The sequence below is a fragment of the Pelodiscus sinensis genome, chromosome 19 (assembly GCF_049634645.1).
Source record: "Pelodiscus sinensis isolate JC-2024 chromosome 19, ASM4963464v1, whole genome shotgun sequence".
NCBI lineage: Eukaryota > Metazoa > Chordata > Testudines > Trionychidae > Pelodiscus > Pelodiscus sinensis.
The window spans coordinates 17302476-17316835 of NC_134729.1; the positions used below are offsets into that span (position 1 = coordinate 17302476).

General features: G+C 48.2%; 1 protein-coding gene across 7 annotated transcripts in view; it reads left to right on the forward strand.

The window, feature by feature from the left end:
- The first annotated feature begins 5060 nt into the window (after nucleotides 1-5060).
- DAZAP1 (DAZ associated protein 1) overlaps nucleotides 5061-14360 on the forward strand; it is a 38077-nt gene continuing 28777 nt past the window's right edge. For 3 of the 7 annotated variants that reach the window (XM_075902688.1, XM_075902689.1, XM_075902692.1), the window contains exon 1: nucleotides 5061-5287. In XM_075902688.1, the coding sequence (XP_075758803.1) occupies nucleotides 5256-5287 (32 nt within the window). In that variant the 5' untranslated portion in view covers nucleotides 5061-5255. The remainder of the gene's footprint in view (nucleotides 5288-14360) is intronic. The other 4 variants (XM_075902693.1, XM_075902694.1, XM_075902691.1 and 1 more) reach the window with 3 other exon arrangements.

The following is a 14360-nucleotide window of genomic DNA, read 5'->3' on the forward strand; positions in this document are numbered from 1 at the left end:
CTGGAAATTCAGTGGCTCGGGCAGCAGGATATACATAGAAAGCGGCCAGGTGCTGTCCGCGGGCTGGATCAAAGTGTTCGGTGGGCCGGATCCAGACCCTGGGCCACATCTTGCTCTGCCCAGGTCTTGGGGTTGGCAGTACAGTGCATGCAAGTTGATAGTGTCTTCCCCTGTGGCCAGGAGCCCAGACACAAACCAGGATCCTACAAAAGAAAGGCAACTGAGTCTTCCCCCTGACATCCCCATGTCCCCCCCTGGGGATGCCCCACCCGCTTACATTGGTGTCCTCATGCTGGGATCCCCCATCCCCATCTGGGGTAACAGAAAGCGGAAGCCAACAGTCCCACATTGAGGGATACCCGCTGTGGCTGGGACCGTGTGGATGCTGGGGGCCTACGTGTCACCGGGAGCCACATGTGTGGGTGAGTCCCTGTGCCCTCCCCTCCACACACACACACATCCGCGTGGGCCTGATTAAATAACTTTTTCAAAATGCTTCACAAGCCAGACTGGGGAAGGGCTCCGTCCGTAGATGTGGCATTTACCAAGGAAATTCCTGTCTCTTCCCCACTCCCATCAGCCACCTTTAACATTGCAGCTTGGTTGGGTAGCACTTCCCTGCCCAGCACATGGACTTATTATCTGTACTGTGTCCAGTGGGCTATGGGCAATTCTCCTCTCTCAAAGCAGAGCTCTCTGTTAGCCTAACCTTACGCCAGGTGCACCTCTTATGCAGTCGTCAGTTTTGTGCAAGAAGTACTACATCAGTTGCAAGCTGGGTGTCTCTGGGCATTGGTCTTTCTCTGTCGCTGTGTCTAGACTGGCATGATTTTCCGGAAATGCTTTTAATGGAAAAGTTTTCCGTTAAAAGCATTTTCAGAACAGAGCATCTAGATTGGCACTGACGCTTTTCTGCAAAAGCACTTTTTCAGCCATTTTCGCGATCGGGGCTTTTTTGTGGAAAACAAATCTGAGCTGTCTACACTGGCCCTTTTGCGCAAAAGGACTTTTGCCTGAACGGGAGCAGAATAGTATTTCCGCAAGAAGCACTGATTTCTTACAGTAGGAAGTCAGTGCTTTTGCAGAAATTCAAGAGGCCAGTGTAGACAGCTGGCAAGTTTTTCTGGAAAAACTGGCCAGTCTAGACACAGCCAGGATGTTTTCATTCTCTTTGCCCTCGCCCATGAGATAAAGTCTGTCCTGCCAGCGTTTACAGAGCTGCTTAACTTTACTACTTGGCAAAGTGAATTCTATGAGCACATCTTTCCAGGATCAGGGATCTGATTTTCATAAGTGCTAAGTACCACAACGCCCCCTAAAACCAGCCAGCGTTTTGGGTGCACAACCCTTCTGCAAATCAAACCCTTAAATATCTTTCTGGGGTTCTGCTAGATGCCCCCACTTTTCTATTATCAGGAGGGCTAGCGGGGCATCCGTGCTGTGTGATTACTTCAGCAGGTGGACAGCTAGATTTCCAAAAGCAAAAAAACCCCACCCTATGTGTGAAATTTCAAATGTCTCACTGTAACCCTCACAAGCAAAATCCTTCCTCCCAAAAGGGAACCGTTTTCACATAAAACTGCCTTAGACTTAATCCAAAACAAGGCAGGGTTCCTCCCAATGATAAGATGTGGCAGGTGTGTGCCAGAGTGTTCAGACAGCTGGGTAGAAATAAATCTGCAGGAATAAAACACTATTACCTAATTGTACAGTGTGTGGGCTTAAATTGCCTTTACTGCCCTCTACGGCCTGAGAGCATGTGTAATTCCATGGGCAAATTAGCAATAAAAAGAGGGGTCTCATTTGATTCATAACCGTCTACAGGCTCCTACTGCTCCCAGACTGGTTGGCTATGTCTAGACTGGCTCCAAATTCCGGAAAAGGGATGCAAAGCAGGTAAGTCAGCATAGGGAAATCCGCGGGGGATTTAAATATCCCCCGCGGATTTAAATAAACATGTCCGACGCTTTTTTTCCGGCCTTGAAAGTAGGAATAAGAGATCCTCTGGAAAAGGGCTTTATTCCGGAGGATCGCACCAGTCTAGACGCTTTTTTTCCGGCTTTTCCCCAAGCCGGAAAAAAAGTGGCGGACATGTTTATTGAAATCCGTGGGGGATATTTAAATCCCCCGCGGATTTCCCTATGCTGACTTACCTGCTTTGCATCCCTTTTCCGGAATTTGGAGCCAGTCTAGACGTAGCCCTAGGGTTCTAATACACAGCAATGGTGCTATATAAATAAAATACTAATACTAAAGTCTAGTTAACAAGGGCAAGGCATGCTTCTGACACTGAAATAAAACCACTTGCTGTCCGCTACCACACCATTAGTTTATTATGCTTTTCCCTTGTGCTACACAGCACACAAGGGCTGTATCTAGACTGCATCCCTTTTCCGTAAAAGGGATGCAAATTAGACTCATGGCAATTGCAAATGAAGCGGGGATTTAAATCCCCCTCGCTTCATTTGCATAAACATGGCTGCCGCTTTTTTCCGGCTCGGAGCTTTGCTGGCAAAAAGCGCCAGTCTAGACGGGGATCTTTCGGAAAATAAAGCCTTTTCCGAAAGATCCCTTATTCCTCTTAAAATAAGGAATATTGTGGCTGCACTGCTGTAGTGCCAGATGCCCTATGCTGACAGAGGGCTTCTCCCACTGGCTTAGTAGTTCACCTCCCCAAGAGACAGTAGGTAAATGGTCGGAAGAATTCTTCTGTCGACCTTTCGCTGTCTACAGGGGGATTAGGTCAATTTAAGTGTGGCACTCAGGGGTGTGGATTTTTCACACACCTGACCGGTGTAGTTCCATTAGTTAGGGATGTAAAATCCCGGTTAATCACTTAATCGTTAGGTTAGCCTAATGTTTAACCAGTTAAGCGGGATCCAGGCTGGGAACCTCTCCAGTCCGGCTGGAGCAGCCCTCAGTCCACAGGGCTCCACTCCATGCTGTAGCTGCAGCTGCCACAGGCTCCTGGCACCCAGGCCCCGCCGGAGTAGCCCTTGTCCATGACACACCCGGGCTCCCCACAGATAGGCTGCTCCAGACGCCCTTCTAGAAAGAGAGATGAGCTGTACCATGTAAGGCATCTTTCATACCAGTGTAACTGTTCCCTCTAGAGAGTGTGCTGGTGCAGTTTGGTTAAAGTTCACACCTCTTTGTGACATAGTGATACCAGGCAGCACAAAAAGTGTGTAGACCAGGCAAAGCCACAGCCACAGCCACACTTACTAACCCAAAGGTCATTCCTGCTCCGCATACAACGCACACCCCCATCACATACCCCATACTAGGCACACGCTCTACACTGCAACTGTGGTGGGGTATCCAGGCACTTCCTACCCTGGGTTTTTTCCCCATTGATGGAGTTAATCCACCTCTCTGAGAAGCTGGAGGCAGGCTGATAGATAGCTAAATGTGCCAACTGTGGATGTCAAGCTGACCTAACAATGGAATTATTATGCAATTTTTTCAAGTCCCTGAGCAGCCTACCTAGACTCAGGACCAGTCTTGGGGGTGGTCCAGGAGGGCCATTTAGCTTGGGTCTCCCACTAAAGAGGGCCTCAAATTTAGACATTTGTTAATCTTTCAACATGTGATAAGTTTCGCAACTTGTTTTTATGCACATCCCTATGAAAGTGACACACTCTCTCAGCTTAGTGGTAGAAAGGTAGCTGTGTTAGTCTGGTGCAGCTGAAACAAAAAACAGGACTGTGTAGCACTTTAAAGACTAACAAGATGGTTTAATAGGTGATGAGCTTTCGTGGGCCAGATCTGAGGAAGTGGGTCTGAGGAAGTGGCTCTGGCCCACGAAAGCTCATCACCTATTAAACCATCTTGTTAGTCTTTACAGTGCTACACAGTCCTGGTTTTTTCCCCTCTCAGCTTAGAGCTCCAGATTCAAGCAAATAGGAGATGTGGTTTGGTAAAAGGCATTTTTGTTCAGTTAACTGATATAGATTTTATCCCACAAAAGAGTTCAAAATGTTCATAAAATATTTAACACAAACAGAGCCGTTCTGATAGCACAGATGATGAAATGTGCTCCCAGCTCCGCTGATGATATAAACACACTGCTGCTGTTGCCGGATCAGCGTCATAGAATCACAGAAGCGTAGAGCCGGAAGAGACCTCAGGAGGTCATCAAGTCCAGGCCCCTGCCCCAAGGCAGGACCAATCTCAACTAAATCAACCCAGCCAGGGCTTTGTCAAGCCTAAACACCTCTAGGGATGGAGACTCTACTACTTGCCTAGGGAACCCATCCCAGTGCTTCACCACCCTCCTAGTGAAATAGTTTTTCCTAATATCCAACCTGGACCTCCCCCACTGCAACTTGTCCTCATTTGTTTTATTTTTACTCTGGCTGATGACCTCCAAAGCTGGAAGTGGCCTCGGGGCTCCTCTTCCTTGCCCAGAATGGTGCATTTTTATGGTGCAATGGGTTTGTTTAGTTTAGAAAAGAGAAGACTGAGGGGGGGACATGAGAGGAGTTTTCAGGCATCTAAAGAGTGTCATAAGGAGGAGGGAGTAAACTTGTTCATCTTGGCCTCTGGGGATAGAACAAGAAGCAATGGGCTTAAACTGCAGCAAGGGAGGGTTAGGTTGCACGTTAGGAAAAGGTTCCTGACTGTCAGGGTGGTGAAACACTGGAATAAATTGCCCAGGGAGGTTGTGGAATCCCCGTCTCTGGAGATATTGAAGAGCAGGTTAGATAAATGTCTATCAGGGATGGTCTAGATGGTGTTTGGTCCTGCCATGAGGGCAGGGGGCTGGACTCGATGACCTCTCGAGGTCCCTTCCAGTCCTAGTGTTCTCTGATTCTCAGACCTGCCCTTGCTGTGCACACCCCCAAGGCTCTCTCCCCTGCATTGGCCTGCTCCCCTTGCACTTGCACCACGCTAACCCACCAGCCGTTCACACCCAAGGCCTCTGGCGCATGCGCTCTTTAGCACTCGCTATTGCGCGTGGCCGGACTACGTTTCCCGGGGTGCGCCGCGCCGACCCGCGCAGGCGCGTCAGCCCGTTTTGCCCGCTCGTGGGGCGCGGCCGCGGAGACCCCGTAGCGGGGCGGGGGGAGGGCGGCGAGGCGGTGCACGCGCAGCGGCGGTTGGCGGGCGGCGCTGAGGGGACGCGGGGGGCCAGGCGCCGCCGTTGCGCAGCTCGGGGAGGGACGCGCAGCCCGTGACCTTCCGCTGCCTGGAGCCGCCGCCTGGGCCTGAGGGAGCCGGGCCCGGCCCGGACGCTGCCACGAGCCGCCGCCATGAACAGCGTGGGAGGCGCCGACGAGATCGGGTGAGGCGGGGGGGGGGGCACCGGCCGTTGGGCGCCCCCGCGGCCGGGCAGTTCCGGGGGGGGCTGGGATACCCGCGGCCGCGCGCCTCTCGGTGGGGGGGGGGGCTCCCCCCCACGTGCCCCCCCCCCCCGCGCCGCAAGGTCACGGGCTCGGAAACCCCGTTCCCGCGGGGGGGGGGGGGGAGCAACCGCTACCTCGTGGGGGGGGGGCGCTTCTCTCGGGGCGTGCGGGCCCCCCCCCAGGCCCGCGCCGCGGGGGATCATGGGACCAGAGCGACTGCGGCAGCCCCGGGCCTGGCTCGGCCTCGCGCGGCCCGAGCAGGAAGGGGGGGGGGAATCTGGCCCGGGCAGCGCGAGGCCTGCGGCCCCCCCCCCGGGGTGAGCGAGACGCCCCCCCCCCCCCAAGGATGGGCTGGTCGGACAAAGACGGAAACGCAAAGTGTCCTTATCCCCCCCCCCCCCGCGCCGGGCCTGCCTGGGAAACTTCCCCGCCACTGACAGCCCCCCCCCCCCCCCCCGCTGCATTGAAAAAAGGAAGCGGGGGGGGGGGGGAGCGAAGTGCCACTGGCCAGGGCTGCTCGGCCTCGTGCTGCGCCGCACATGGCTCCCCCTCTGGAAGATGACCCTTTGTGTTTCCGTTGCTGGGGTAGCGACCGTGTTAAGAATTGCTGGTGAATGGGAGACTGGACAGCAAACCGGAGACTATTTTTACCCCGCACCAGGTTGCCAAGTGTTTCGTTGTAGTCGCCACGTGTGACGGTGGATTTTTCTACCCTCGTAAAGTGTTTGTCCTTGTAAAAACGAAAATAAACATTTAATCATAAATTAAAACCTTACACTACATTGTCCAGAAGTATGCTCCATGACTGGTTCAGCTATTGTAACAAGCATCAAAGGGTTAGCTGTGGTAGTCTGAATCGGCAAGAACAATGAGAAGTCCTGTGGCACCTTATAGACTAATAGATATATTGGAGCATAAGCTTTTGTGGGCAAAGACCCACTTCGTCAGCTATTGTGTGTTTAAGTTCTAAACTATCTCAGAAGTGCAAGAGATGTAATAGTACTGAATGTCTTGAAAATAACATCTAAGTGAATGGCGTTTGCCCCTTGGGTTACGTTTACTGCATTTTCCTGTTCTGAAAGTAGTATTTGTGTGTCCTAAGCCCTATTACTGAAACTAATTTATGAAATGCCCTCCCATGGGAGAGCATTAACAGCTGCCTTTCTCAAAATGTGACTCATTTGTTGCTGTGGAGTTGCATGTTTAAAACAGGCTTATCAATACTGGGCAAAATATTATGCTAACTTACATTCTGGATCATGGGCTTGTTGTGGATTGTAAATTGCTCATAATTTCACTCCTTAATCTTATATTTAAGTGTGGAAGGATCAGATTTTAGTTGGTAAAAATAGTAATCATTAATTTCTTCATCCACTCAAAATGCTTCGGTGAAACAGTTTTAGACCACTTTTTTTCTATCTGCATGTTTCCAACAGATCAACTGTGAAAGTTGGTATGTGTCAATAATTCTGTTGAAAGTTTGAAATACTTATGGTATCACAATATAGAAGTATAAAGAAGTAGGATCAGAAGGATGTTTTGGGTCTGCTGGACTCAAAACATCTAATTTGAGAGTCTGAGAAAGGAGTAGTAGAGTGCTGTTGCGTGTCTTTTGATTATTCTCTTTGACATAGTTTCTATTTTCAAATCTTTTTGCTACTCCTTGTGTCTTGAGATTTATTACTTTAGCTACCTAAACTTCAAACTTACTACCAAATCGTACAGTTCTGATATTCATAGAAGCCTGGCAACCTCACATCTTAAAATAAGACTTCAAATAGTTCACTGTCTTCCCACTGTATTGAGAAAAAGGGTAAGGATAATGAAGAGAGGTGGATTTATACCATACATCATATAGCATTTTAGTTTTGTGAATTGGGATTTGTGGTTGAAAAATATTTAATACCTGAGTCTCTAGTTTCATACTGCTAATAGCCCCCAAGACTCTCCTGACTAATGGTGAAACCTGCTTCTGTTACTTCATACCTTAGTTGTTTTGATTGCCTATATAATTGAAGGAATATGAATGAGTAGTTGACCAGTCAGTTAACTGATAAGCCTAGGCTTATTGGTTAATCTGGTTGACTGCTCAGTTTCCCCCCCCTTATTCCATCTGTATCAGAGGCAGTGGGGTGGAGAGCAGGAGCTGGTGCTGTGAAGCAGCCCCTGTCTGCGGGGGGTCCAGCCCCCTGTGGACAGGGGCTACTGCCAGAGCAGCCTCTGTCCATGGCCAGCATGGGTCACCATGGACAGAGGCTGCTTCAGGGCAGCCTCCCCCCTTCCCCAGCAGCCTGTGTGTCCATGGGGAGCTTGGACCTCCGCAGACAGGGACTGCCGCCAGTCTGTGCTGCTGCCTCTTTATCAGAGGCAATAGCGCTGAGTGTCAGGCAGCCAGTCTGCGGGGGGAGCTGGTTTTTAAACTGGCTCCTCTTGTGAACTGGCTCCCTCCTGGCACCCCATGCTGCTGCCTCTGATACAGAGACAGCAGTACGGGATGGCATGGAGCTCCCTGGGAGTAGGGCTGGATTACATTGGCTGCCAGCCCTGCTCCCAGGGACTATGGAATGGTTGACTACCCGCTAAGAATTCATGCGGTAATCAACTATTCTGTTAACTGATAGCTAACATCTCTAAACTGAAGGGAAAACGACATGGGATTCCATGGCAAATCACATATGTGGATGATATGTTATATACATAAAGCCTGTAATCCCTTGCACTAGCTGGGGCACATAGAGGTTTTATGGACTTTATTCACTGCAGTTACTACTTAAACCACTGAGTCACAGAAAAATGGTGTACTCCTGGAGGACTTTGCAGTCTGCTGAAACTGCATTGAATACATGTCAGCTGTTTTCATCAGCTAGGGTATTAATTGGAGATTATTTAGTTTAATTGTCTTTCAGTTATTATTCAAAGCTTTCACATTTTTGAAAGCTTCAACTGTTGTGTAATATTTCTGTGCATGATTACATAGTTAACACGTTGACTCCAGAGGTGGCTGCCTTTCAGTTGTGGGATGCAGCTGCTGTGTTTGTTATATATTCCTCCTCCACTTATATTGGCCCCATGCAAACTACTGTGGGGTGAGAGATGGAACATGCAAAACTTCAGCTTTGTTTGGGAGCGGTTAGCTTCCTATGGGTTGACTACAGCAGCTCCGTAATGTAAATTGTGGGTTTTTGTGTGTGTTTGAGAAGTACACTTGCACAAGACTTGAACTGATGACAAGAGTTTTACTAACTAATACTCCTTAAATGTTTGTTCAAGCAAACCTGTAAATGGCCAAGCCTCAGCTTGTATGAGACTCATGAGAACAGGTTGATGATGATGTTACAAGCTGAACTTTGCAAGATGAGCAATCCTCTTGCACTATACTTATAAATATTTTGCTTCCATCAGCTTTCTTTTATACGGTCCTTGTATCCTTGTTTTAGGCAGGTTGTTTAACTAGGGTTTACTTTTGCTTAGTATATTAATCCATCCATCACAGAGCCAAAGGGTAAGATTGTCTTGACTTTTGCTGTTCTGTAGTATGCATATAAATAGAAGTACTCTATTTACATACAGCTGCTGTAGTTGACCTTAGGCAACCCTCCTTTTTTGTTTGAATATTTGTCTGAGGTGACTAGAAATAATTTATAATGGAGCTGAAAGGTTTCAGTGGTCATTATCAAGAAGGGGTGCTCCCCGCAGTCAAACAACTAGATTGTCTATCAGAAACCCACAGATGGTATCTTTTTTTTATATTTGATAACTGACCTATAATGGCTGTTGTGTATGGCTGAGAAAAAGCATATTGCAAAGCCAGGGTCCTTAGTTAAAATCATTAGCTTTTCATTTATAGAGGAATTTAATTGTGAATATTTTATTATATAGAACTATCTGATTTCTTTTATCCCCTGTTTCTTTTTATTCCTATTAGGCAGTTTTAGAAATGTTCTTTTCCCAGAATGGGTAGAGCATAGAAAAGAGCAGCGAAAGCTGTTGTGTGTGTCTGTCCCTGTTGAGGGTCCAACTCTAAGGAAGAGTATAGTTCTCATTTTGGCTGCTTTGAAGAGACTGCTAGCAAAACTTTTTGTATTTGCCAATGGACACTTAGATGGAGACAAATTTGCTTCGCCCAGATAACCAAATAGATCAGGGGAGTCTCAACCTTTTTCTTTCTGAGCTTCCCCTTCTTTCCCAACATGCTATAAAAACTCCATAGCCCATGTGTGCCACAATAACTGTGTTTTTGTTGGGTGTTTTTTTGGGGGGGGGTGGGGGTTGTATATAAAAGCCAGCACCAGTGTTATAGGGTAGAAAATAGGTCAACTGCCTGGGTCTAAAGATGCAAATATTCCTTAAAGTTAACTGGTTAAACAATATAATTTTAATCATTTAACCAGTTAACTGGGTCTGGACAGCCACTGTGGGCAGGGACTCCTCCAGCCCTCCACAGGGGTGGGGCTGCTCCAGCTCCGAATATCTGAGTGTAAACGACCTACCATTTAACTGATAAGCAGGGACTCTTAGGTTAACGATGTCAGTTACACTCAACTAAGCCTCCACCATGGCAGTGGAACGGGGCAGACAAGGGCTGGTGGCCCTGCCTCCCGGGGAGACTTAACTGCAGGCCCTGTAATGCAGCTTTGCTGGTGGTAACAAATGGTGGGCATGCCCACTCATTTTTTTCTTATATATACTTTAGACCAGCTTTTCAGCAAGTTGGGGTTTATGGCTATACATACATACATACATACATATGTAAAAACATAGAGAGACTCTCTCTCTCTCTGAGTCTGGCAGGGATATGCTAATTATGGGATCATTCCCACAAACCACTTGAGGTGTGGACATAGTGCTTTCTCTCATAGTCCTGAAAATTATTGTCCTTTGTACACTGGTACTCATTTTCTGGACTGGTTCATGTGAGCTCACCAACAACTGTTCTCCACAACAGATAAGTTTTCTAATGCAGATAAGATTTATATTATTGCTGATCTAGTCCATCAACAAAGCAGTGACTTAAGTCAAATCCCAGATCAATCTAGGTAAATTTTATAATACTGTAAAATTAAATTTTTTTCAATATGTTAATTATTTTTAGACTCTAAACCTAATTTTTAAAGCATTTTTCTTTTGTCATTTGCTGAATGCGTGAGGTAAGCTTGTGAACACGTCAGTGTAAAGTGCATAAAAATACCTAACACAAGAAAAATTAAAATTATAGCTTCAGGAATCAAATTTTAGATTTTTAAGGTTGCAGTCAAGCCTCTTCCTAAACTACAGGCAGTCCCCGGGTTACGTACAAGATAGGGACTGTAGGTTTGTTCTTAAGTTGAATTTGTACTTAAGTCGGAACTGGTGTCCAGATTCAGCTGCTGCTGAAACTGACCAGTGGCTGATTACAGGAAGCCCGAGGCAGAGTTTCTCTGCCCCGGGCTTCCTGGAATCAGCCGCTGATCAGTTTCAACAGCAGCTGAATCTGGACGCCTGGGACAGAGCAACTGGGGCGTTGCCGGGTAGGTCCCCGCAGCACCGCACCTCGGCGCTGCGGGGACCAACCCGGCAGCACCCCAGCTGCTCTGCCCCAGGCGTCCTGATTCAGCTGCTACTGAAACTGACCAGCAGCGGCTGAATCAGGACGCCTGGGGCAGAGCAGCTGGGGTGCTGCCAGGTTGGTCCAGTAGCGCCGCTCCTTGGCTCTGCGGGACTAACTGGCAGCGCCCCAGCTGCTCTACCACAGGCGTCGGCGAGAAAAGCCTGGTCTGCTGGGGGGGGAGCGGGGGTGCACTAGCTGTGCCCCCCCCCCCCAGCAAACCAGGGAGACGTGGGCGGCGGGACCGAGACACGCCGCGGTCCCGCTGCCCGCATCCTCCACGGCTTTGCTCCGCGTCTCCCTGGTCTGCTGGGGGGTGTCCCCCCCCCCCCAGCAGACCAGGGAGACGCGGAGCAAAGCCGTGGAGGATGCGGGCAGCGGGACCGCAGCACGTCTGGGCTGTTCCGCCGCCCGCGTCCTCTGGGGCGAGAAAAGCCCCGTTCGTAAGTACGGATCCGACATAAGTCAGATCCGCGTAACCCGGGGACTGCCTGTACCATACGTCCTTGGAGCTTCTATGTCAAGTGAAATTTGTGCTACTGCTGCTGGTCTTCTCTACAGTAAATTATCCAAAATTCCTGCTACACCTACAACTCTGTAAATTAGCCGCAGCTGAGCTGTTTGGTGCCTTATGGTAGCCATTGTTAGGGAGTAGCTGTTTAATAGAACTAGTTTCTTCTTCATGAAGCATGTGAGAAGGGAGTTGCAACATTTTCTTCTAGGACGGGTGGGGAGCCTCAGTCCTGGGGGCCAGATGTGGCCCCTGGCTTGCCTTGCTGTCCCAGATCAGGCCCCCAAGACTCAGGACCCCCCTCCAGCATTGGGGAGCCTGTGCTGGTATGCCAGCCCCCCCCCCCACCATACCATGGGTCTGGAGCAAACAAAATCTATTACCCTGCCCCCCTCCACCCCACCCTCCCCTTCTATTACCCTGCCCCCCTCCACCCCACCCTCCCCTTCCCGGGCTCTGGTGTGCAAGGGAAATATGGAGAGTGTCTGTCTTTTCTCCCTTTCATTTGGGGGCCACATCAATGAGTGAGGATGTGGTTTGTGGGGTTTTTGGCCCCTGAATGATTTTCTTTGTGGGTCAGTGGCCCTCAAACTCATTAAAGGTTCCTCACCCCTGTTATAGGGTAAGGTAAGCTCATTTTTATCTCTGGGCTGAGAGTGGGAAAGACACAAACTAAGCTTTCTTCTCTCATTGATAGATGCTTTTCTCTGACATCAGATGAGCTGTGGCTCTACGCTGCACTAATATAGCAAAGTGATAAACAAAAACAATAGTATATCCTTGTATCCCTGGAGAGAGATCAGGAAAAACAGGACATTTTCTTAAAGTAGATTGCCCTTTCATATTTGTGTAAACTCAGTTACTAAAATATAACAGGTAGACCTTTCATTAAGCGTGTAGTCAGCCTGTGGAACTCCTTGCCAGAGGAGGCTCTGAAGGCTAGGACTATAATAGAGTTTAAAGAGAAGCTAGATAATTTCATGGAGGTTAGGTCCATAAAAGGCTATTAGCCAGGGGATAAAATGGTGTCCTTGGCCTCTGTCTGTCAGAGGCTGGAGAGGGATGGCAGGAGACAAATCGCTTGATCATTGTCTTCGGTCCACCCTCTCTGGGGCACCTGGTGCTGGCCACTGTCGGCAGACAGGATACTGGGCTAGAAGGACCTTTGGTCTGACCTAGTACGGCCGTTCTTATGTTCTAAGATGCTGCTTCTGAGTGAAAGGGTCAAATGTTGTGATGGCTTTAAAGGATGCACTTTTTGTGTGTGTAGGTTTTTTCTAGAGATATTAAAATTTGTTTGTTTTGTTAAATGGGAGCTGGTGCTTGCGGGGAGCCGGCTTAAACAAATAACTTTTTTTTCTTTTAAACTGTAGCATAAGGTGACATTGTGGGTATGGTTTCACAGTTAGTTCAGTATTAAGGAGCTGTCTGGCGGCTGGTCTCAGTCCTGGAAGTCAGTACTCTGAGGTTCTTGTCCTGTATCTGAGCTGACTTTCGTGATTGTGGCTGGGTCACTTGTAAGCAGGGGTGGGGAACCTTTTTTAGGTCAGGGGCTGCTGACCCACAAAAATCAGTCGGGGGCCATATACAAGTGAGAAGCAAGGTGAGATGCCCCTGTCTGAGAAGGAAAAAGACACTCCCCACAGTCCCCTTGCACACCAGAGTCTGGAGGGCCCAGGCTAGTAGATTTTGTATACTTCAGTTCTGTAGGTAGGTAGGTTGAGGAGCTGGAGCGCCAGTGTGGGTTCCCCAATGCAGGGGGATCCTTGAGCCTCAGGGGCCACATCTAGGCAAGCTGTGGGCCACAGCCAGCCCTCGGTGGTTCTCAGGCAGGAGGTTCCCCACCCCTGGGTTCCTATGAAACACTTCCTTTTTATATCACAGTCTGTTTTGGGTGTTGCATTTAGTATAAACTTATTTCTAGAAACTAAAATAATTTAAGAACTTACAATGAGGCTGATAGTCCATGTTAAGTAATGTTCTGTTTTATCTTGAAGTAGAATTTAGTTCTAAAGGTTTTTTAGAAATGTACTGACCTCAGAGCAAAGTTTACATAATTACTTGGACTGCTGTAGGACCATTCTTTTTTTTAAGTTTGTATTTAGACTATATATTTTTTTATGGGAAAGGCCTCTGCATTCTGTTCTATAATCATGAAGCAGAAATCTTTGCTTTTGCTATTGGTCTTATGTGGAAGGTGCTCAGTATGATAATGGGTGGCAGTATGTAAGAGACTTTTATGCTATGATAAGAGCATGTTTCGGGGAAGAACCAAATTACGCTAAAATTTTTTGGTATCTTGGGGTGTTCTAGCACAGAAGAGGGTTGTTCCACCAAACGTTTCAGAAGTTAGTTACAGAAGAATCTTTTTGTAGATTGACTTTCAGGACTTTGTAAATAGCGGAGCCTAACTTCACAGCTCTCTAATTTGCACCCCAATTAAGTCAGTTTGACAGAGATACGGTCAGGTTAGATTTTTCCCTTGAAGACCAAACAGTAGAAATGTTTCCGTTATTCATGCCAGTACACATTTTAAAGCTAAACTTTCTTCTGCTGTTTTTAACTTGAACTTTGTAGTCACTTTTCCTTTAATTTTATTAACCAATATCCTCTGACAGTAATTAGGGGTCTAATGGTGTAGTTGTTTAACTGGTAAGCAAAAGCTTATAGGTTAATGCTATAGACGACATGCATTCCCACCTCCCCACCCCTCGCCCTTGCCAGTAAATGTTAACAGGCTGGCCAGCAGCCTGGTTTAGTCCCAGCTTGTGCCAGGTCCAGGGCCTACCCCTGCTGCAGCTCTGCATTTAAAGTGTATTAGGTGCTAGGTGGGCAGGAAGCCGGGCTCAGCTCCTGGACTCAGCACGAGTTGGAATTCAGACCCAGACCCAACCCCCACCCCTGGACAGAAGTTGCT